Source organism: Rhyacophila brunnea, unplaced genomic scaffold (assembly GCF_057557595.1).
Source record: "Rhyacophila brunnea isolate RB1 unplaced genomic scaffold, BYU_Rbru_1.0 scaffold_4, whole genome shotgun sequence".
Classification (NCBI taxonomy): Eukaryota; Metazoa; Arthropoda; class Insecta; order Trichoptera; family Rhyacophilidae; genus Rhyacophila; species Rhyacophila brunnea.
Window position 1 is genome coordinate 27914274 of NW_028233068.1, and position 26473 is coordinate 27940746.

At 34.1% G+C, this 26473-nt stretch overlaps 2 protein-coding genes across 2 annotated transcripts in view; one reads left to right on the forward strand and one right to left on the reverse strand.

Moving 5' to 3' along the window:
• The window catches only part of msi (RNA-binding protein musashi), a 139443-nt gene that overhangs the window by 36112 nt on the left and 76858 nt on the right, over positions 1-26473 (forward strand). The gene's annotated exons all lie outside the window — the stretch shown is intronic.
• The window catches only part of LOC147067197 (uncharacterized), a 128487-nt gene continuing 107903 nt past the window's right edge, over positions 5890-26473 (reverse strand). Inside the window, exon 6 of the mRNA XM_085954100.1 lies at positions 5890-6174. Coding sequence (XP_085810226.1) covers positions 6073-6174 — 102 coding nt within the window. The 3' untranslated portion in view covers positions 5890-6072. The remainder of the gene's footprint in view (positions 6175-26473) is intronic.

Here is a 26473-nt window from a genome sequence, read left to right on the forward strand (position 1 = left end):
CCATACTTGAGAATTGTACCTTCTTATAGCCACACCCAGAAGGTTACTCACTTCCCTTATTTTTGTGTTCCATGTTGACACGTGTTGTGTGAAACACGTGTTATAAATTTATGTCTGGTGACCAAGTGATTTTATAAATTATCATGAATTACCACCAAGTAAAAAAAATGGCGAGAATATTTTAAATTAAATCCATTACGGTCATCATTCGATTGTCAATTTTTGGCCAATAAATATACTTGTTCCGCCTGGGTTATTTCGTTTTGTATGTATTTTTTAACGAGCTCAGTTATTCAGTAGTCCATTAAATTTACACAAACATAATTCCCTGGATCATTTAGTGATTGATATGTAGATACAGTCAATACAGATAATATTTGAGGCTATGGATGTTGTATAATAAATAAATTGTCAATAACGATGTGACTGACAGTTTCATTTTAATCAATTACCTAAATTAGTACGCCTCCGTCAATCCTCTCAATCTCAAAGTAAAATCCGAAAGCATTAGCAAGTGATACTGTTTGCTAATTTTACAAGCGTTTACTTCCGTAATTTAATTTCCCTCCGTTATTACTGTTTTTTAAACGAGAGTCCATTCTGGATCGTTCCAGATTGTTTCGTTCCGCTCGGCGAGCGAGCAACAGCTGCCATTCTTTAAAAATCCAATTATCGTAAAAGAAATAAAGATTTCAATTATTTAGCCGAGTTCAGTTTCAGTTTAGTACGATATAGGGTAGGCGGATGTAATATTTTTTTATTTACTTGCCTTTGCAGCTATGGCTTTCTTTGTTCGGTGTGCGCTTTTGCGAATTGATTAACCTACAGAGAAATTGTGTGTACACACTATGTACCCACCCATTTACGTGCGGGCCGTGCGTTGAAAGAAAAATGCTAAATAATTTACAGAAAAATGATTTTAATTTTCGTCATTTATAGTCATCGACTGTCGATTGTCACTTAATATGAAATACTGCCTGACCAACTATGGCAGTGGCATAGTACCTATCTCTACCTTGATTGTCGAGGTAATTTTATTCAGATTCAGATCACATGTCTACTATTTTTTGTATGGCGATTTGTTGGAATGGGCAAACCGCGTATGGTTAAATTAATAGTGGTTAGTCGGTACTCACATTCGTTGTCACCTTGGCGCAGGGTCTCGACCTCGTCTTTCACTGGTTCACCAGACGCGCGGCATTGAACTCGGATCCGCCGATTGAGACGTCTAAACGGTCGCATTTTATCACTATTTGCAGATTTATTGAATATGTACCTACACACCGGATGGAGGCGTAATTGCAGTTTGTATAATTAGGCAACACGTTCATTATGTAACTGCATCATACACAGCCTCACATTTAATTTGCTAAAAAAATAAATAAAAATATATATAGTGATATGGAAGGGTTTTTTTTCACTTTAGTTAAAACCATGGATTCGGGTAAAATCAAATATTAAGTATATTTTGCTTTTCACACGAGATATACATAAGACATAGATATTGATTGAAGTAACAAAACGTTTGTAGTAAGTATAATAATTATGTTATTGTTAAAACTAGGTATGCGTACTTTGGCGCGAAAAAGAAGGTGGCGATTTATTAGGTTAGGCGGTTTCAAGGGCTATTTCCAGACTACATACCTACCCCCTGTCCTTCCAGCCACGCAGATAAAAACAACGGCATTTTTTCATTATGCCATGAATCGTTGAATTCTTTGTGTTGTTGTCAATGATGGTTGTTGTGCACTGCGGTCTAGCATTCCTCGATCATCTCATTAAAAAGTTAGCCGTTCGCACATCTAAACTTGTCCGTCTGCAACGTGTCGAACACGTCGATGAGACGTCATCGTTATTCATAAAACACACGTTGCCAAATAGAGTTCCGCACATTGGTGGAATGCACCTTGCACCTGTGCAAGTCCGTGGTGCCGCGACCGCCTTGCTCGGAGGTCTGGGGGCAGAGCATGGCCTAGCCTACTCAATAACAACAAGTTTTCTGTGAAATATTGCCATTTATCTACGGATCTATCAACACAAGTTCGCGACTTTTTGTCGCATTGAAGTATTATAATTATAAGTTATATTATTTCGAGTAGTAATCTTCGTTTCAACGCTGTGCCATTCCTATGGCAGTCGACAACTAATGAACTCGCCTGCGCTCGCCTGTTCAGACTTGTTTCGTGGCTTGTTTAGTATATAGTGAGGGGTGGTGGGGATCGCTACTCGGCCGAAATAATAGAATTAAATGGATCGGCTTGACTGACCATTTTACTAAACTACTCGACTAAATTTGTCTGTTCAGACACGGTTTTTTACCAAATCACTCGCTACTCTACTAAATCACTGGCACGGTCCGAACAGGCCTTTAGTGTGTATTACTATTATTTGACGTCTATCCAATAGTCGGACTTCGTCACGAAAGTTCAGCAAATATAGATTTTAAAACTATACTTATTATTTATTGGGCTTGCTTAATACTTTGGACGCGGAAGACGCACACGGTGCGTAATGACCAAGCGGCCGATCGATGTAATTAACGTGCATTTTAAAGGGGGCAATTAAAATCTCATTATCTATTCAGCAGCGAAAGCGTTAATATATATTATTATGTAATTAATGACATTAATTGAAGCGGTAAAGATGAATGATTGAAAAATGTAGTAACATAATTAAAAGAGTTTCTTCTTACGACTCCAATAATAAGTACATATATCTAGTGTAAGTAGGCTCACCATTTTTGGGAGTAGTGTCTAATCAACATTTCGCATTATTTAGCTCAGTAAAAACGTTTACGGTTTACACAACCCACACCTGAAATTGTATGAATACTGGAGCAGTTTTTTTAATAGTAGGTATGCCTATACAAAGCAAGTCGGCACAGGCTTTCCGTAGGCAGAATTTACTGTTCAACAACATAATGGTATTATATTATGTGAGTATTGAAAATGGGCCATGTATACTTATGTCATTATCTCAGCCAATCTCGATCCACTGCTGGCTGAAGGCTTCTCCTTGCTGTCTCCATTTTTATCAGTCTTTAGTCTTTCGTTGCCACGTACTTCCGTTAAACTGGATTGGTGGACTCTTGACCGCTATTTGTCTATACCCAATACTTACCCATTTCCTCATCGATGTACCTATTGGCGCATTGTATATAATATATATTAATAATATATACTTAAGTATTATTCCACACTTTTGCTTGTTACCATACCCGTTTATTTATTTTTCGATACCTGCGCGTTATGTCCAAATTGCATCTCTACATACCGTGTTGTGTTAGTCTTAGTCAGTTAGTGCCTAGTCCAGGTCAAACCACATCTCTTCGTGAACAAATGATCATTGCATCAAAACTGTATGAAATTGTTTACATTTATGTTCTGATCAGTCGAGGATGAAAAGCATTGTTCGCGTACAGGTTCCTGGTCTAGACCAGTGGTTCTCACGGGAAATTTAACTGTGGCCGCACAGTTGACATTGACAGTTCTATAGAAACGTCTGGTGGCCGCACCAAATTTCACTTTTGTTGTGATTGAAAAAATTAAAGCTAAATTTTATTTACTTAAAAAATGGATCAATTTATTTATAGCCAAGTCCATTTAATAAAAGACATTTGAACATTTTATTACACATAAGTAGGTATATTTATTTAAAAATAATGCAAGTGAAAATTCCTCAATAGGTACTACTCCTTTCTTCCAATGCGAGCCGCATGGCTGCTTCTAAGTTTACATCTCTCAGCTGGCTTCGATATTTATTTTTTATAAAGTGCATTCATTACACTGAATGATTTTTCACAGTATACAGTAGTAGGGAAAAATCGGCAATATTAATAGAGCAATTGTTGCCCATTCTTTGAACTGACTTGATTCTTGGTCAACTTATAACTTCGACCAATCTTTGTCAACCGTAGTAACGCTTTCAATATTTGGTCCTACATTTACACAAATGTGTGAAATCATACCTGCAGAAATTTTGTTAAGTCAGAAACGGACTATTTCACACATGATCTCATCACAAGAACACATTATGGATCATTTGAGCGTGGAAAGAAATTTAAGACAAGTCATGTGCATTCAACCAATTTCATAATTTTATAAATAATTTTTTGAAATATCATTCTGTAAAGCGCTGGTGGCCGCAGCAAAATCCTCTGGTGGCCTCATGAGAACCACTGGTCTAGACTAATCATTAGTGGCTTATCTGATCCTTGTGGGTAACATTAGTTGCATAACAATTCAATTTGACGAATAAATTTTAAAGGAATAGGTACCTACTGTGACATTTTATTCGAGTATCAATTCAGAACAAGACATTTACAGGACGTTACTTTTTGGATTATTGGCAATTTTATATAACTAGCTGTTATCAAGTATTATTACCACTTTTATTGCATTAAAATAGTCGCGCTATTGACTTCAGTAGATATATGATAAAAAGTTCGTTTATTATTCAGATTTAGTGTCGTTCTTGTGTTTGTAATAAAATAAATACAAACCACGCAATGGTGACTTCCTTTTGACTACGCACTTATTCAAATGGATACTTAATAAAAAAATATTTACTTATAAACCTACTGACTACTTCGTTCTGTAATTTGTGTCTAGTATGTGTGATACTTTTATCGGTGATGCGAGTGATATCTAATACCTAATTGAGTGCAGTATGCAATCTGTGCCCCCCGGTGTATGACAACATTGTTATCAAATTGCATTTTAATTATGTATATTGCATCGAAGGTGCAGATTACACCTGTCTTCTTACCGGTTTCGTTTGTTGATAACATGGTGATTAATATATAACGATGTTTTTCTAGTAAGTAATATAAACTTTAAGATGCTCTTTGTTTAATGATAAATTGATCGGTGAATAATTCCATACGGACATTGACATCCCAGATATCATTAGGTAATAATAAGTATACCTACGTAGGTAGTCCGTAGCGACTAATGACAGTAATGAGAGTTAAAACCCATCAAGACGATATTTTTTGTAATGTGTTAAATGTTAAAGTAATGTTTGTTTCTAACTAATATACCTACCTACCTACTTATTTATTTATATTTTTTATATAGGTTAAATTGTCATTTTTCACCTTTTTAATATACAAGTTACATTTTTATATCGAAATATGATTCACTATTGCATCACAAATTTAGCTAAAACGTACCTACTCAACAAAAAAAAAATCTATTGACACGTGTACCTACCTACCTATAAATAAAGCATGCAATGCCCTGAACAAAGTATATATCATACAATCGGCGACATGGCTTGAATACCTCGCCAAACCTCGGAAAAAGCATGAAAAAGCTGCAAGGGAACTCTCCAGGGAACCCTGCGTCAAAATGTAGTGTATTGGGGTATAGCCTATCGGAATTATATTTATTAAATTGTTCTGTAGTGCTGCCATTAGTTTCTGCGGAGATGGAAGCAGAAAAAGTCGCCAACTTAGCTCAACATGCTATTAAAACCATTATGTATGAAATAATACATATTGATATATGTTTTATCGGGTTGGAAACTTTTGCATAGCCAGTTTCGTTGCCTAGGTTTACTTTACCTTTTGCTTACCTACGTCATAAGTCAGTACTACTTGATTTGACTAACCACCCACATTTTAATTTCATATTCCAATTCACTTCGATGAACGTGTATTTAAAATTTGGTGTAGAGAGAATTCGTCGTCTCTTTCAAGAGTAGCTGTTACCATACGATCAGATGCGTTTACGATTGTTGATAAAGATATTTGATAAAAAATATAGTGGGTGTAATTTAAATACAAGAAGATATCCTACTTTCTTTAGTAGGTTCCTACATCCATATCCATACCGAGACTACGGAAGTAGGTATATTGGTACTTTTAAGCATAGAACAATGTTTTTTGTCACTCAATATATTATATTTTTAAATAAGATGCTTTGAAAATATTTCGGTTAAGTATTATAATATATTATACTTTTATTGTAAACAACACAATATTCTCTGTTGCATGATAATAATATGCTATGTATTTCATTATACAGGTCTTAATATTAATTATTGTTGTCATTTGGAATAGTAGTCTTTTTACTTTGCTTCCGTTACCATGGCTGCTTCGGCCTCTGCCATTTCTCGGTACAGGGCAGCCAGCTGAGGATTGGAGCGGTCACCTTCGTACAACTTCACCATCTGCAAACAAAATAAAGTAAACATATATTACCTATTATATTATTTACTTGCATACGTAAGCAATAAGGTTAGGTACATAAATTTCATTTCAAATGTGAGATGGTCTGTGTAGAGATCTGTGGGTCCGTCATGACCCCCAGGCTAGGATTTTTGGCGGCCCCCCTACCTATCGCTAAAGATAAAGGCAGTGTGTCGCTTTACAGCAGCGTTTTCCAAATGGTGTACGCGGTAAAATTAATGTGTATATTTAGTGTTTTTTTAGTATATTTTAATACATCCACTTGAATAATGTAGTTTTCGAGTATTGATACACAATTACAAATTATAGGTATTGTACAACCACATAATTTTAAATAATAATATTATTGAAGGAAAATAGCCTTTTTTTAGTAGTGAAGCAAATTTGTGATGTGTGTTTATCTCACTTATTGGTCGACTCGCCTCGCCGGGCCCTCTTGATCCCGGGCCCCCAGGCTGGGGCCCTGTCAGCCCCCCCCTTGGGGGGGCATGGCATCCGTGGTGAAATACTAAAAAACAGATATAACAATGGCCTGGATACAGGTGTAGGTAATATCACGTCGTTACCAGAGAACATTGTTTTTCTTTTAAGATGTTTCAAAGACACAAGTCTATATTTAACCAAAGAATTTATATGAAAATGTTATAGTAATAATATGCTAGTGCAAAGAGAGCAAAGCATACTAATCTGAGTTCCTACATATTATTATATTAGGATGTTAGTTATTCACATAGTGCTTTGAATGAGGCTTTCCATCGATTACTACTTGGATAATTATTGGGTTACCTATCCTTACGGCACTAAATTATTATTACTATCTCATTTTCCCGTTTCCTGCGTCGCGAGGACGAAAGCCTGCTCTTATAATACCTACTATTTAGTGGCGTATCAATGCCATGCGAAATGGATAATGATAAGATAAGTATGATACGTTGGTACACCTGGAAATTGCCTTCTACGCCAGGACTACACGTGATCGTTATATTTTACCTACTTACTTCCCTATTAATGCTAATGTAGCATCAACTTTGTCGGCTTCTTGTGTCACTCGCTTCACCTTATCGCATTACTGAGAGGATTTCCGAAGCCGTAGAAGCCTTATAAATGCTTAGCAGAGCTTATGTAACATTTTATAAGATCTCTTATTTCAATACCTGGTTTCAAAACACCTACCTATCTACATACGATATTATTTTGTTCGTGTACGCGTAAGGGTGGAAATTTTTCTATAATAGTATATCCATCTGTACAATACTACTGGCAGCGGCTCTGAAGTATAAGTACTTATGTATAATAATACTATACTTAGGACTCAAAACCTTAGTGTTGACCAATATAGATCTGCCCGTAAACAAATTATACATTTTTTGTCAACTTTTTCCGCTTTACAGATTGTAATTGAAATCATACTTCACGAGACCACGCTTCACCACTTTCAAATAAAAACAGTGAAATAATACGTAATTACGGCCACACTAGCTTGTTTGACAGTGCAATTTGCATATGTTTTTCCATATTTTGTTGCACAAAAAACATAATAATTATACAAATGTTTGCATACAAATTATATTATTATTTACAATGTTTAGGTATTTGTTGCGGGTAGTTGGTTTGTATTTGGCTTTCGAGTCGTATATCTACAAGCAATTAAGCGTCCCTGTGGATAGACAGACTATTATATTGAGACTGACGACACAAGTTATGATAAATTGTATTTCTGATAGACAAGCGATCATCGTCAATGGCATTGAAATCTAACAGGACGACAGCGACGTCTACCTAGGACGGGGACAGATCACGAAGTTATGTATGACGAGATTGCTTGCAGAACAAAACTGGCATGTAGTGCATTAGGAGACGTGTACAGTCTTTAATGTGATGTAACTACTTTCCACTGTGCCCAAAGCACTGTGCAAAATGTGTGCTACTACTATCATGAACAATGGGTCCATGAACTCGTAATATAGATAAGAGAAGTCAATATACCTACTAAAGTAACTCAACGTGCATGTTGGGTAACGCGGAAAGTCTTCTAAAGAAACCAATTGAAATGCAGATAGACAGGAGTACTCATTGTGATAGAGGTCGTAAAGCTGGTGAAATGGCAATGGACTGGACATGTGCGGCGAATGCAGTGGTAACCCCAGGGACATTAAACGGCCACAGGGCCACCACTATCCAACCTGCTTGCTCGACGGACCAATCGATTTCGGCGAATGTTAGTGACAGCGAAGAACTAGGAACCGAGAAGAGTGTAAGAAGCCAAGTGAGACCTTCCACACAACACAGGATCGGCCACGGCAGATATCACTGGTTTTTCGACTAGTTCTTCGCCGATTCACAAAGTATTTAATTAACATATTTTATTGTGGATGTTAACCACTCAACAACAATAATAACCACTAGTGATGAGACAACATATTATTAGGTGCAAATATTTGCAAGTTATTTACAATATAAATAAGTAGCTACCGACGTGAAGGTGAATGATAATTGATAGGTAATAAACGTGATATTATTATAGTATGAATGTAGTGTATGCGACATTTTTTGTCAATAACTTGGACGTGTGTGATACTAAAATTAATTGATTAATTGGAGTTTACTTGTTTTGCTCGTCATTTTGTAATTAGGATGACACAGTTAGCATTTTTTTTTTGTAAAAACTCTTTCGGGAATATTTGATAACCAACTCTGCAGTTCGACTACTCTGAGTGTCTGGCAATAAGAAGACGAATATTAATTTCCTTACTATTGACATTTCCTTTCATTTCCTATTTACGCTATTCGTGTACCTAATAAATAATTCAACGTAAGGAGGGATTTGTGACATTTAGTTAGATGGCTCGCCGAAAGTTTTTATTTGCCCAACGGGAACAACGAAACATATTATTCCAAAAATAAAGCTCTTTCGTAAAAAGGAAAAGCGAATATTATTCTCGTGATATGCCTACAAACTTAGCATGCCGGTGAAAGTACTTGGCGGCATGGCGTGGCATATTTTTAATATTAATCATCTCATATCAAAATAAATGCTAAATCGGTTGACCGTAGCAGGTATTTAAAAAATGGTTCAATAGTAAGTAAATACCTAATTCACGTGTCAACTTTCATAATCTGAATCTTAAACGGCGCTTAAACGACCACGCGATGTTGATCAGCGATCACCGTTTAATCAGAGCACTGTGCTACTGACCAATGCAGTGTTGCCATCTTTTTCTTAAACAAAATCGTAAGTAATAAACTTTGCGGAAGATAATTGTTAAAATTGGGAATGGGACAACTGGACGCCAGGACAATAGGACTCCGCACTGACGTAGACACGTATACAGAACGTAGATTAGGAATTTTAATCAGTTTCTATCTACTACGTAGTAGTTTTAATTCATTTTACTCTTAACATAATGTTTTTATTGCGGATTGGGAATTACCATGCCTAAGGCTTTATATAAAAAATAAAAAACTCTTTTCGTTGGAACTTAAACATATGCACGATTAAATCATTATTTACGTGTGCATATTTAAATTCTCACCAACTATTAAATCATAATATAATAATTTAAATATACATAATAATATTAAATATATTTTTTAAAAGTACCTATAAGTACCTAATGTCTATTTATTTTCGAATTGCGTGGCGTCCAGTTGTCCCGGCGCCAAATCGTCCTAGACCCTTAAAATTATAGCAAGTGCATGTTATCTGTATCGTGACATAGAATTTGTGGGGGTTTTCCCTATCCCCACGAGTTTTGTTATTCTGAGTTCTGAGAAGCCAACTGAAAATTTCCTTCACAGTCAGCCAGCAAATTTGGGACAACCCTTTTTGCACATCGTGCAAATGATCACAATAATATATTATTTTGATTATTTTACTACCATATGAATTTAAAAATATATTTATTATCATACAAACATTATAGGAAACTACTATAATTATAGCACGGTTGGCAACACTGGATATGCGATATCATCGATACTTTTATGTTGCCTACTATTACTAGCTGATTTTATTATTATTAACTGCATAATGTACCATAGTAATATTTTTGTCATTTTTTCTGATTGATTTATAGAAACAGTTCTTAATCATAAATTTTAAAGTTGAATGAATCTTTAGTAATAAATTAATAAGAAGTAGTGTTAGTGATGGGCCTAATTTAGTTCGAGGAAGTGGCTAAGATCCATTTCTCGTAAAAACAAAATTCTATTAATACAAAGGGGCCCATATTATAATCTTAGGATCGGACATGGTCAAAAAAGTGCTATTGGATGCATTGTCAGACACCATGGGTGAAAAGCTGAGTATGTATGTTCGGTAATTTTTATATGATGCTTGACGTAATTTATGATGCATTCGGGAAACTGTTCCGCAGGAATACTTAATGTAAGAAGTGGTTGACATTACAATAATGACTCGGCACAGAGCTAATTTATTAAACAGAGTGCTTTCACTGTCCTAAAAACAATTGCAACTATTCGATCGTAACCGGTTCTCGAATGCGGATTGCCGTTTTCGATATTGTGATTTAAATTTTATCCTTGGCTTGTTACCTACATACATAAAGTTTATTTACTATGTACCTACGTATTGCAGATTACAGGCAGTTCTCAATAAAGTGTATTATTGTATCATGTATAATTGATACGGGTGCTTTTTTTTGTCCCCTAAAAAATAAAAATGGAATTTGACAGTACTTACATGTAACTACGTATGAATAGAAGACTTGATTCAAAAGATTGCGGGTAAGGTGGTCTTGTTTGTATATGTGTATCTAACATAACCTACCCACATCCCGCGGGATACATACCTACATCAAATAATGCCGTTGTGAATTTGGGTTGTTGCATATTGCCAAGGCAACGATTATAATCCGTTGACTTTGAAAGTCTTGTCTCTATATTATCGTCATTCATCACATCATAGTTGGGTACACTTCCTGTCAATATCAAGTCACTACTTGTACCTGCGTCATAAATTCAGTAAGTTTATACTATCTTTTTTTAACTTCTTTAACATGTTCTATGTAGGGTGGAATCAGTTGCAATAAGTTTTGTTCTAAAAACATGTGAGATCAGATATATTTTTTTTTAATTATCATATGTTAACCATTTACCCGCTTATGAGCTGGCCAGCTAACGTCTAACTCAGATAAATCCTAATGTCACCAAGATCAAAAAATGATAAATGGAATATTGCACGTTAGCCATAATGCAGAAAGCACACGTAATGATAAGCAATGAAGAGCATCTACCTACATAATGTATGTGATAAATGTCACCGAAATGTTGAAATGACAATGGTCGGGTGGGAAAATTTCTCTGCGAATGCATAAGTATTGGACAGATACCGTCGTATAGTGGTATCCAAGAGACGATAAATGACCCTTCTAAAAGCTGCTAAATCGGCGAACTAGTTAAGTTTGGCGACGACATTTAGCTGACAACTTAAAGACGTAATATGCCAGATAGGCTAAGAAAATAATCTAGATGGCAGAATAAAACGCCAGATTTTTTCAAAATTGTAAAGGTGTCTAGAAACTATCATTTCAAAAAATATATCACCATTATTTATAAACATCGTTTTTAGAAGAACAAAATTTAGTATTTTACAACTAGGTAATATAGAATAGGTCATAAAATTTAATATTAATGCAGGTAAGAATTAGGTCGTCATTTTGTATGTAACAAAAATTAGTGTATTAATTATAAGATGTAGGTACCTATAATATAAATATTTGTCTTGATTTATTTGCCTGCAATACAGCGCAAGTCACACAGGCACACACATACTATCTGTCTGCGCATTGAACACACTGAGCGCATTGAGCTTATCGATAAGAATGTTAACAGGTGGCTCTGCCACCTGGTATTTTTCCTTGTAAGATAATATTATAGAGTACCTACATAAATAAGACCAGCATGCTGATTTTCAAACAAATCTGGTGTAATTCTAGCTTTATTGTAAAAAGTTTTCAGCTGTTTACGGTGTAGAAAATGCAAGATATAACGCCATACGCCAGATATTTTGCAAGCTAGATGCCTATTCAAAAATGCTAGATCTGGCAAGAAAAACGCTAAGTTGGCAACGCTGATAAAATCACAGGCAAGATCTGATGCTTCTAGAATACATAGGTCCATGAATAATGGAATAAAAAGGATCGTATATCCCTACCGTAGAACAGAATAATGAAATGTTTCACGGCCGTTTTAGTTTATGGCGACTGGGTTTCGCATTTATATTTTGTAATCTGTTTTGTGATAAATACAAAACCACCTGACCATTGAATACGGGTTGCGTTTACGTTACAAGCTTTGATGCATTTTATGATAGAGACGTATATGAGTGTATTGACAATAAATAACACATTCTTTCAATACGTGTTTCTATTCACTTGAATCGTACCTTCTTATGATGCACTAAATATATTATTTTTATCTTTCCTGACCTCTACGTAGGATTCATTTTACCATCTCAATATTAATTGTCAATTTGGCCATTATGAATTACGTTTATACGACCGCTCGTCTTTCTGCGCATCACAGAACACACTAGTTCCCTGGTTCCATGCGCATGCATTTTTTCATATATGATACGTAAAAATATTAAACATAAATATATTGTATCGATTAGCGTATCTGTCGGCTATTTATTGTGGATCAGTCTATAATATGTCCTATAGCGACGTGCTTACTTCCATGGCAATATTGCCGTCTGGTTTACTCAGGGTCAGAGAAACGAATGCAAGTTGTATGCATCGCCCACCGACTGCGTCTGGCAATGCGGTTTTCAAAACGGCTGGATTTGGATATTTGTAATTCGACAGGGTGTCTAGGTAGGTATAAACCTTTAATTATTTGTCAAACTGTTAAAACATTATTTAATTCATGCAATGTAATTTATGTCTTATATAAATTACTATTATGTGGTAGGCATTAAATTTTCTCACTTTCATCAGGATTATACTCATTAATGTTCTTTCAATGCAGATTTAGCGTGAAATATAATTAACGTATTAATCGGATTCTAAGTGTGTTATTAAAATTTTAAGTGAAATGGTATTTTAAAATTGTATGTTTTGCGTTTACCTTTTAATTAACATTTTACATCAAAACCGTTTTAACATTATTGAGTTGGTATTTAATTAGGTCAAGGGTGCTCAGCATTTTCATTTTCGAAGCTACTCTTTTATTTTAATTTGCAGGTGATCGACTTAACGTAAATTTACGTCGAAGTCCTGGTGTAATATAAAACACAGTATGTATTTATTAAATAAGAATCTTAAGAGATTTATATATAAGAGAAATATAATTCGTGATACATTTAGAATTTTTGATTATCGTTGAAATTATTCAAACTAAGTACTATTATTTTTAATACCTCTGATGGAGAGTGGAGCCGGACAGGCAGCGATATAAAAAACATTACTTCAAACGTATTTTAACTATGCAATTGTATTTTAACATAATATTACAACCGAATACTTAAGTAATCGAGATACCTATATGACATTGATTATGCATATGGTTATAATAAAAAATAGTTTTATAATAAAACATCTTCAAGATGTCCTTAATTAACTTAATTTGACAGTTTACCAAGAATTTTAAAGTGAGAATACACGTAATTCGCAAATGCAATCAACTAACCACACAGCTATCGGTGGTTGGCACTCACTGTTTATATGGGAAAATGCTCGAGGCAGCGATGTCATTTGGCCCACCAACTCATACAAAGACTATGGGAAATTAAACATGCATATCGGTGTGCAACCACCCTTACTTCTTTAGAATAATATATATATATATTATCATGTGTAGTCAATAGTAAGTACATACATTATTTGAAATGCGGAGAAATATGAGTACTTATTTATTTAAAAATTCACAAAGCAAAATCGTGCTCGGGATGTGCTAAATTTTGCTTTGCGATTGATCAATTCAACAGCCCATCAGAGGCGGATTTTTCCAGCTGGGGGCCCTGTTCGCAACAACAATCTAGGCCCCCCATTGAACCTATTCAATTATTTTAAATACAATTTAAGAACCCACCTAAAATTAAAAAGACACGAAAACATGCATTTCATATTATTTATTAATTTCTTAAATTTACGGCTACGACAGATTATGTTGGCTTTTTCCTGGGATTTCAAAAATATAAAATTTAGAGAAAGAAGATGAAATAATATGTCAAGAATGTCTATTTTTTTAAAATTCCGGGGCACTACTACTCGCACTGGTACTACCGATAAATCCGCCCCTGACACACATTAATAATTAGGAATACACAATTTTTGTGAGTTTCGGTCCTACTTTTGCTGTGGCAGATGCCCACGCCACCGTTAAATACTTATATTATACTCTTATGTCTTATTCTAATAAAATTGACAACCTGAAGTAAAAAAGCTTTGGAAAATCGTCGGTGAGTCGTGTGACGTCATTACATTATTTCATGATCGTGTTAATGTCTCCTTTCATTGAGCGTATTTTAAGACACAAATCGTCTGGTAGTAGGATACTAACACACTTCATTTCGTCCCCAGTCAAACCGATCTGGCATCAAGGCGTTACAACGTGAGAAGGCGTAGGGTAATGGTACGATCGCATAGGATGTGCCTATGCTCAGTCGGAAGTATTATTTTACTCGCAAAACTCGAGGGGTTACTAACTATCAATCCATATTACTTGTACTGACATACGAATTAAATTATTCACTTAAAATCCGTTTCTAGTCTGGCATCGGCCGAAATGATTCCATCATTACTAATTGACTGATAAATTGCAATATTTAGTGGAAGGAATTCGCAGTGCAATTGATATTTCGATGTGTTAGTGCACAGATATTTCACCTATAGGTGTATTATTATGTACAGTTTTCACTGAAATTGATTTATTATACACATAATAACACCCGTCTGCGTTTTACATTAGTGCTGTGAAAATATTATACACTTAGATTATAGAAAATTATACATATAGATATTTCAGATGATTTTGTCTCAATCACTCTCTCTGACCTTGTCCGATCCTAATAAGATCATATAGGCCTCCACAGAGCGGAGTGTATTAACAGATTTTGATTTTACGAGACATGGATGTCAGCCACTTGCTCAATTGTCTCAATCAAATACATAATAATATTTCCATTCATTAAATTCGATTTATAAATCCACACAAAACTAGGTGTATAACATATGTACCCTAACCGATCGATTTAATAAATATAGCATATTTTCATTCACAATTATTATTAAATGAAAAAATAAGTCATAATACACTAACATGTCTTATTTATTGAATTTTTGATGCAGTTTCTCATCACGCCATTGCTATAATAAATTTATCACATAGGTGGGTACTTAATTTTTAATTTTGAAACGTTATAGAATAGAGGACTATAGTTTTACATTATATACAATGTTACTTTTCGTCTTTACGAGGAAATTGTTATCCCGATTCAAGATGTTGATTGAGGTGCTGAGGATTGAATGACAGCAAGTATACTCGTGGTTTTTGATCGAGAGTTAAAAGTGTGATAGTAAATTCTACAAAACTATTTTCAACGTTCTATACATGAGGTATTGTTTCATTATCACTAATCCTAGAAAAAAATGTCTATAATAATATGATTACTACTGTTTTAGTGCTTGAAGGGAGAAGAGGTCAGGCCAAAACATTCAAATTATAATATGTACGTTTATATGCAAGATGTCAACGTTTTATTTACAAGAGTGTAATACAATGAATAATATGCTTACAACTTTTCGTAAAAAGCAATGAACATGAATCGTTTTCATACACAAATAAGTAATGTGGTAATATGAAAATTGCTCTTAACTTATTTTTAATTATATATCATTCCTACTCATTCAATCCTTCGTCTTTCAAATATTTTGTTTGAATTAAAATTAAAATAACAACACTACACATAAATACAAGCCCAAATAACTCCTAAACTGTCTTTCATTGAAGAAAATAATGTTTTTAAAGATAGTGCAGCTGTCAGGCACTGTTTGATTTGATTTTGAGACTAATCCAACTTTTAATATATTTTGCAATCGATGTTCATACTATATATTCCAATATTTCAGCTTAATATAACGTGAACTACCTACCTCATCATTATGGGGAGGTATTTCATTCAAATTATTATTTATTTTCGTTCACGAGTAAGTTTTCTCCGGCAACGCACAGCTTTGGCGAATTCGATCGAAGCAAGCAAGTAAGGCACCGACTTGCCCCGGGCTTCCTCAGTCGTAATATCGACCGAGCTTCGGTCTCGGCCGGAGTGACGTCATACCCGCCCATACTGGAGACCATGGGGTGAGATGGGGGTGTCGGGGTGGAAGATATTATGTGCAGACTGTTCGGCTCCGACCATTTTCAATGAGACTTGCGATATTGATTCACCGTGAAATGGATATATCAGTTCATTCTCTGCGTACGAACTGGGCTAATAGTAAAATCAATGGCGGTATTGTTGATTGCTGAATTAGTATGTCATGGATATGAACGCACTTGGACGCCTAAACCGTAGGCGAGTGCTGACTCGCTTTTTGCTCATGGAATGCTGTAGTCTGTTTACAGCCGGCTTCCGAACCAACTACTGTCGAGTGACGAGTCAATCAGTCCCACCAGTTCACGGGGAGTTACATTTGAACTAAATACATAGTCATACGTATGTTTATAAGTGGCCAAAATTGTCACTTGGTGTCATGCGATTAAAGCTGGCTGCTTAGTGACTAGCGACGCCACTGAATAGTGGCAGAATTGAAACGCAAGTGGCGGCTATCAAAATTAACAATTACATTTTTTTATAATGTCTGCGGTAGATATTATATTTCGTTTGAAATTCGGTTTTATGTTATTTTGCGTACCAATAAGCGAGATACAATACTCTTGCTTGACTTCTCAGTATACGATATAGGTAGTTGACTATTTTGATAACTTCCACTAATTGCAGTAAGGCAGCAGATTAGTAAAATTAATTGAACGGTGACATCTCTGCATCAGACGTTAGTCCCTTAACTGATATGTAGATGCGCACTTCCACAGGCGGATGAACGACGATCGAAGCTGTTACGGAGTTATTAATGTACCTACATATGACCTTATTTCACCCTTGTTTATAGCACTAGAGATTCGAAATAAAATACGCTTTTTGTCATTAAACTTATTATGTTTGGACTTTTGACAAATTTGTCTCCTGTCGGGTGCGGCTTTGCCCTAGACACTTAAACCGCCTTAGACGTGGCGGCGAGTCTACTGTGTAGTGATTTCACGACAGTTCTCCCGAGTTGTCATCTCAGATTCTCGACCAGAATAAAAAAAAAAACAATATGGGATATTAGGACAAAATATAAAAAAAGTTACAGATTCCGACTAGCGCGTGAGTACACGTTTAATCGAGTTGCGAATGTATATTTCTACAGGGTGTGTGAAAAGTTTTCCGGGAACGATTTGCTTCGTATCCTCTTGGGGTTGTGCAACATTGTGTGTGTGCTCGGCTGTGTAGGGTAGATGGGGGCAGAGGTGTTGCTCTGGGGTACTATGCCACACCGGCTGGATTACCGTGGAGATTTTCCCGTTTGTTGATGATATTTTTGCCCTTTTTTCTAGACTTTTCCGAAGAGAATAAATTCTATAATGTGACTGATCTACAGTAGGAAGTAGTGTTATGTGTATCTCGGGCATCGTGTTAATTGGTGTAAAATAAACACGTTTTTTTTAAAATCCGTTATTTTAAATTATTTAGTCGTGAATACCCACTGATGTAAATATAAGAATGTACGATATCGAATGGTGTGTCAATAAATTTTCGTCAACTAAAATCGGGGTTTCTTATCTTTATTTTCGAGCTGGGACAAATATTTATTAAAATGCTCTCTTTTCCAAGTGCAAGTTGTAATAATCAATCAAACACGCGGATAAATCGATACAGAGTTTGTTCCATCTCGTTAAGCTGTGCGCAGCGTCATCCATACGTCACTAACTGACAAATCCAATGCAGATGAATATTCGCATCGAACGTTATGCAAAGTATTTTGGGTCCAATGCAAAAAGTTGATGTTTCATACATACATAGTTTTATACACAATTTAATATTTTTTTAACCTTTAAAGCTGCAAATGATTTCTTTATATCTCATTTCATAATAATTTTAGGTTGAGTTGTAATATTTTATGCTTTTGAATTGTTTGGTTATATTATTACAGGTTTCCCGTCATTTATTTTTTGACGCAGCTGAAAAATACCTACGTGATCTAACATGTAACCAGCGCTGTGTGTAGGTACTTTTATACCGGTTTATTCACCCTCATATAATATAAAGAATGCCATGCAACACCTATTCAATATGTAAACTAACCCCCATTTAAAATGTCGAGTGGCTCACAACAACGTAAAAGTGTAAGCGTGTTCTTTCACTTCCTTCGCCTGTTTGTTTTTGTCTTGAAAACCTGAGAGGAAACGGTAAAGAAGAAAAGTTTCAAGTGGAATTTTCCGCCGCTAGCATAATCTTCAAAAAGTACCTCATCCTCCGGTGTCAGATTAATTGGCCACGGTAGGTGGCGTTGGATCAATGATGGTGGTACTAAGTTTAGTGGCAGCAGTAGCGAAAGCGTCCCCATCGCAGGTACCCACGATCTAAAATGTCGAATATCAGCTGGATATTAAATAGCTCGCTTTAAATTTCGCCGACAGTGACGAAAATTGACAAATTGTCGTGTCGTTGCGACCTGCGTATGAAGTAAAGTAACTGGCACCAAAATAAGTCCGACCCAATTTAGAATTTACCAGTGAAATATTACAAATTTATTACGATGACATCTATGTGATATTCGGCGTAGGTACTCTTGCCACTGCCAGAGATATGCAAATGTCTTTGGCACTTGGACGTATTTTATCGTCATCATATTATAATCAGCTGTTTTTAATAAAAAAAATATCCTCGACTTCTACCAATCAACTAATTTAATTCTCAGCATGCGATTTTTCGGGATACAATATTAAATTGGCAATAACTATTAGGTTTTCTACACTGACAGAACACAGATTCAAAGACTCGGAATTATAATTACATGCAATCATTCATTTACCAATTAGATCGTATCGTGTTGATGGTTGGTTTGATTGGCACATACACTGTGGTAGTAGTGTTTAAAATTATAACTACTGTTAAAAGGCAAAAAGAAAGTCAAATTTTACAGGAGGCACAAAAACGATTTTGTGATTGTTTTCAATCAAAGTAAAATATAAAATAGACACAAACTTGAAGTGCATGATGATTAATAATTTGGTGTTTTATTTTCCCAATCGGTTATTAATAATTATTAAGTTACTTAAAGAGAATCAACAAAAATTATGGTTCTTAAGACTGAGCTGAACAGGAACAAGGTCATTCATAGTTCATTCAGAGACTAATCTCAGCGTTGAAAGGACGTCATTTTAATTCAGTCTAACCTCAAAAACCTCTAACCATCGGGGATTTATTTTAAGGAACGCAATAATTATTATTTACAATTCTCGATCGAATGAATAATCATTATTACTTTTATTATTATTACCTCCAAACATAACATATGCGACGTAGCCTGGTGCCGGCCGACGGAATACAGGGCTGTCAAAAAATTTAAAGTTAAAAATAGCTTACTGTACAGATGGAATAATTACATACTTCCAAGCGTCAAACGGCATACAACATTCATCTAAAATAATTATGAAAAGACTAGCTGATTATGTTATGCTATTTTTGTATTGTTCTTATTTTTTAGCAAAATATTTCACATATTATCTGATGATGTGTATTTTGGATATATCGTAATATGTATCTTGTCTCATTAAAATTGCTATTAAGTTGATATAACATAGGAAAATCTGTAAATCATTAATGTTAATTTCGTTATAGTTTTTAATTAAACCGGTGCAATTACATATTAGATTTAAACACTGTTGTACTGTGTGACTTTTATAATATCAGATAAAACTGTAGGATGTCAGCAGAAGAGTAAACAAAACCCAGCTCATGGGATAACCGAATGGTAAGCAACTGTATATATTATATTTTCCCGCCAAATTGCACACAATTAAAAACAATTTATCATAAAAACAAGTAAAACGTCTTCGACAGCCCTGGGTGATTGATTCGATAAAGTCGGCAGTTTTTTTTGTCTTGTTCTCTGCGATCGCTAGCTTTGAATAAAAAAAATCTATGGGTGACCACGTTAATAATCATTTTTTTATGAGTATAAATTATTTCTTGCATTGGCTTTTATTAATTAATAATTATTGTACCTACCAACTAAAAGTAAAGTTGCGTTACTTGTTTGTAAAAGTGTCAGACTAAATTAATTAAACTAATCGGGTAAGTAAAAAAAAGTCATTAATTGAGTTAGCATTTACTTGGTAGAATTCCATTTTAAAAGAAATGAAAATATAATTAATTATATTTTCATTTCTTTTAATAAAAAGTCACTTTCTTTTATAATAAACAGACATCACTATATTATTTTTTTTTAAATATGCATTAGAATTAAACAATATGTACCTATTTTTTTTTAATAATTATGTAATAGGTCTTACATATTCAAAATAAATACTATTCATTAATAATGTTTTTTGGATAGCACATGAAATAAAAATATAGGTAGATATGTATTTCAACATCCTTCGTATGTTTAGCTCTCGGACAATTTCAGGTTAAAACGTTATTAATATATTATTATTAAGTTTATATCGCGGCTATCCATCATATTGGTTGCAATGTTTTCCACCAAACACCTGATTAACAAATTGAATTTAGTAACATTTACGTATATTAGAAGATATCATTTTTTGGTCACCCCATATTTTATACACTTTGACAGTGTTATGATTTAAATTAAATAAGAGATCATTATTATTACTTTAGACCAAAGCATTGTCGGCGACCTTTGCATATTACCAGTAGAGCAACAATTCCGGACCACATGTAAAAAAATCATATTTTCAATTCTCAAGGGCAATTCTGTAGAGCGTCCCCTTAAGTCTTTTTTCCCACTTCACTACCTTATTTTTAATTTTTGTTATACAAGTTTAAATACATTTAAAATTCGGCATTTGCTACTTACGCCCTTTGGGCACAACGTCTATTTAGTTGTGTGTGATATTATTATCCAATAAAACCTATTTTGAAAAAACTGAGGATTAAATCCTTTTGCAATTCTTCAGTCGATAAGTTAACCAACATAATCTATTTGTCAGCTTGGTGGTTACACTGAACAGTCTTTCTCCATATTTTTTTTACTTCAAATGACATTGCAGAATATTGGAAATTATATTTGGACAAGACGTAACAAGTTGCTGATTGTATTTTCTTTATGGCTTAAGGATGACTATCATTCTAAAAGTAAACGTCAAAATGACAGCGTTGTCAGGTGGCACCACGAGAGGTCAGAGGTTGTACCTGAAGCTTTCAATAAAACCTTTTACTAAAATCGTTGAAACGTTGAATCGGTTGTAAATCTATTCTGCCCACGACTAAACAAAAAGATTCAAAATGTCATTTCACAAATGGGCCGAACGGTCGGCATGACTCTTCGTATAAATTCTATTTTTCTGGATGTACCGAGAATGATTGACATATTATGTATGTTTGCGTTTTCTTATTTTAAATTGTACAGTGTTTTACCTATTTATTACAGACATTCGCATTTTGTGTTTACTTCAAAATGGCCCTCAAGCCTCCGTTGCGCTAGCACTGCAATATACTATTTCTGAAAGCATTTCATTAATACCTGTCGTACATCTAAACGTTTTGATCGAGATTCACGATTTGATACAAAATTAGACCAGTGAGTTATTAATATTATTAAATTTTGCAGTCTCTCGTATCTCCCAACGGTATTTTAAAGTAGCCAGCAGATTGTGGAGTAAGATTCAAAAATGTTTCACGTATAATGATTTGAATGGTTTTATTTATCACATGCCTACCTGTCATTCTCGTTCTTGCAATTTATTTATACATCTCTACTAACTAGCAGGTATCTTTAATTAATGAGTAGAAATGCATACTGTGAGTAGTGAATACAATTTATTTATCCATTCGCTAAAAATAGTGATCTCTTAACAGTATCTAGGTACTTAATATTGATTTTCTCATAATAAAGAGGTTAAATAAAATTGATTAGAACAACTCTAAATTAATTATCAAAAAATAAATCGATCATAAATAATGGACACGTAATAATATCGTATTAAAATAGTATCGCATTTAGTTACATGGAATATTGTCGATGGGTCCAGTCTAGTTTGGTAATTTTGGTCCTGCTTAAGGGCGGACGTGCTCAGCGTGGGTCAAAATGGAGCCTTTTTTCTATTTTCAAAGCATGATCCTGGATATACCTTAAACGTTGTAGATATCTATTTGTATAATTTTGAAGCCTTATTATCCTTTATATTTATTTTAATGTTTTAGAATATAGTCATATTTCGGTACATAACTGTGCAGTGGTTTAAAGATTTTTTACATTTATTAATTTTTAAACGCATTTATAAAACCATTAGTATAATTTATGACGAGATAATTTTAATAATATATTTACGATAAAAAATTATATTGATAATCTCTGTGATCCCAAATTTGACAAGAATTAGGCATTTTATTATTCAAAAAATGGGCAAGATTAACACATTTGAAGATAATTCTAAAGATACTCATTATAAGCGATGTCTTTGACCATTCAAGTGTGATAAACATCCTACGAATAATGATTGCTTTATAATAATTATTGACCTAAGAATAAGGTAGTGATTTTTTGAAATACGCCATTTCTTTTGGCATTCCCCAGTGGTTAAACTACAATATACGGCCGTAGCCATAAATTGACAAACTATAATTGAAGTAGGGAGTAAAATGATGTTAACGCGCGTGTTTGAACATGTACCGTTTAAAAAAAAAAGACCGGCTAGGTACATAGTTCAAATGATTATGTATATAGACATGAGCAAATTGTTGATAGTTATAATTGATCAGATTTGATCACAAATTATTTAGTGAAATTTTATATTATAAGAAGTATTATTATAATGGTGTGAAATGATATTTTACAAAGTATATACTGATCATTAAATAATAATATCGATTTCGACACCTAATTGTTCAAGTTGAAGGTCTACAAATCCTACCCCATGCCCTGTCATACGATATGTTGGTGGTACGTAGACGCCGCCGAAAAGAATAAAATATATTAGTCATAGAAGGGAGTCTGCGAATTTCGTGTCTGCAGAGTGGATTGTAAACAGAAAAATCATATCTGAAGATGATGTGTGTGGGGAGGCTGACAACGCGTAATTTTTCGATTTCTGCGTCGGGAGATGAGATATAGGACGGAAGGGTTCGAACACCATAGTACTTCCTAGTCATATTGATAAGACTACATTATTTAAACTAGACTGAAATAGAGAAATAATATGAAAATAAAGTTTCCTTCCTCTTATTCTTTATTAGTATGGGCGTCTGCTTATTATGTAAGTTCACGTTCTGCTGTATCACGGCATTCTTAATATTCACGGTAGAGTAGTATGTTTTTTTTCTTTAATTTTTGTTTGATCCAGAGCAAGGACCCAACGGATGTGCCGAATGGCAAAAAAACTTTTATCTGTTAATACAATATAATTTAATAGTCAGATAGTATCTTTTCATAAGCTATGTAGAAGATCGGTTTCGCGAAAATAATTATGTATCTATGTATTGTACATAATATTTAATATTATATGAGTAGGTATATTGTATTATCATTTTTTAAGTGACTCAATTAATTAATGCCATTTTCTCGTTGTTTGCTTGTTAATAATCGATTGGCAGAAGGGAGGGTTGTATTAGTTACGTGTATTTTTTTTCTCTTGTGGATATCACTTTCACTAGTTTGTAGTTAAATGTACATATTATTATGTATAACTTTTATAAAACCTCCGATTTCTCTACTAATTATTGTCTTTCTCATTGTTTCAGGTATGATTCACCGTTTTACCAAATACTGTTTGACTCCATTCAATATGGCGCTGTTTGGAGTATGGATTTCCTGATTACACGGACAGGTTAATTTTCATGGCATGTAAAGACAATTTCTTAATGAGCATAATTCGATAACGTACCATCAATGCTGGCACCATATTATTCTCCCTTTATTAAGTCATCTGCGTGTATCCGTAGTCCTGCCGCGATTCACACAATGCGTACGCACGTGGTTGTAATACAGTGCTGCCAAACATTTTCGTGTCACGGCACAGTATTCAAATTATAACAATTTGCGATATACTGAAGAATTGTTAAGAGCATATTTTATTTGTATATACCTACATATATTTCTAAAATGCCCAGGTCGTATACCGGTCGGAAGTGGAGAATTTGGGATATCTTTGAGAGCTACGTCTGAGCAATCTGTATACTATGTAGGTATATGTCACTATGAACTATGATGCTCTGTCTTCTCATTAAAGGAATCATCTCGTGATCGCATGAAGTAGATAATATATAATTATTAATATTTACCATAGAAGAATATTGTAAAAGTGGTCGCTTTTAAATTAAGAATAAAAACATATTTTCATACATTATAATATCTCATATTGTATCAAAATATGGTTTTATTCGCATATCCGTGGTTTTAGTACCTTTTCTATTTATTGTTTTTTTACTATAATGTTTCTTATGACTCTATCGTAAAATATATTCGGTAAACTGTTTATTGCGGTTGTTAAAACATAACCTAAATTTACCAGCCTTTTTGTTGAACCGCCATTAAAAATAAAATTACAATTTAAATGATTGGCAGGTGCCTAATTAATTCTTTCAAGAGGTAGTTTCGTTTGTGAGAGAAAACTTTTTTTATTTTTGTGTCGTTGTTTGGAAGAGCTGCCCATAATTCCCGGTCAAGAAATTTTAATTTTGATAGATGGAAATTGACAATATATTTTTTAATGCTAATGTTAAATTGAGTAGACGGCAGACGGTTGAAATTCACTGTACCTACACAACAATATCTTGCGGCACACTCTTCAATTGCCCGCGGCACACCGGTTGGAAAGCTTTGATGTACTATGTAATGGTAAGTTTTATCACACATACACAGCGGGAAGCGTCCACTCGACAATAATTTCTGCTGACTTCGAATACTAAACAATGTAGACCACTTTAGATGTGAAGATTGAACGCGTTCTATGGGACAAGACAATATATTAAACAGTATTGCACGAATTGTTGGAGTACGATAGATCATATACGATATTCCGTATTATCTCAAAATATGGATGGGCACGTGTGAGAAATATTTGATCACAATCGATACGGTTAGTTACATTTCGTTGCTTGTGGAACGATAGTATAGGTACCTACCTACATCGTGATCACATGAATGTACATTTAACTTTTTAATGATACCGTCTTAGGCTTATATATTAAAAAGGATGTTAGATGTTATCTAAGCATGACGATTATATTTTATACATAATCATATTACACTGGTAACCTAAAACTATATATTATAAAGATATCGAAGTCAAAAGTGGCAGATGCGACAATTTACATTTTACAGGAGTAATTTAAAATAAGAATTTTATTGCTACTTTACAAAAAAAAAAATGGGACGCTGAAGATGAGACTTTAAATAATTTAACCCGTACTCATTTTCGCCAAAATGTTCCTTATTGGCATAATACATACCCTCGATATGTAAAATTGTGTAATGTTGAAGTAGTAACATGTCTCCAATTTATTCCCGCAAAGCAGAAACTTTTTAATCCTTTAGTTTAACTTTGATTAAGTACGTGATTTGTCGGTAACACTGAGTATTACATAGTATGTATTTATTAATATTATTGTGTACTCGTATGAAAATTCGGGCGGTTTTAATAATGCGTATCAAATACATTAATCCACAATAATTGTTTTTTTTTGTATTATTATTCATTACCAAACGTGGTATCTATGCATGAGAGAACTACCTATATATGTGGCTATCATCATCACCCTCCAACTAGAATTTATTAAAGAATACGTTATAACATAATTTTTAATAACCTTGTTTTTTTTTGTTTTTTTAATAACTTCACTTCTTCAATTGCCAACGGATTTTTTCACCTACTTTCTGTGCGCAGAATCAAAATTCGGTACATATTTTGATAACTTCAGATTTGAGTAAAGAATTATCTTAGCTTAAAAACTTTAACTGACTGATTTATTGTGGCAACAAATTCTGTTTTGCACATGGGTTCATGACACGGTATCTACATGAAAGAATATAC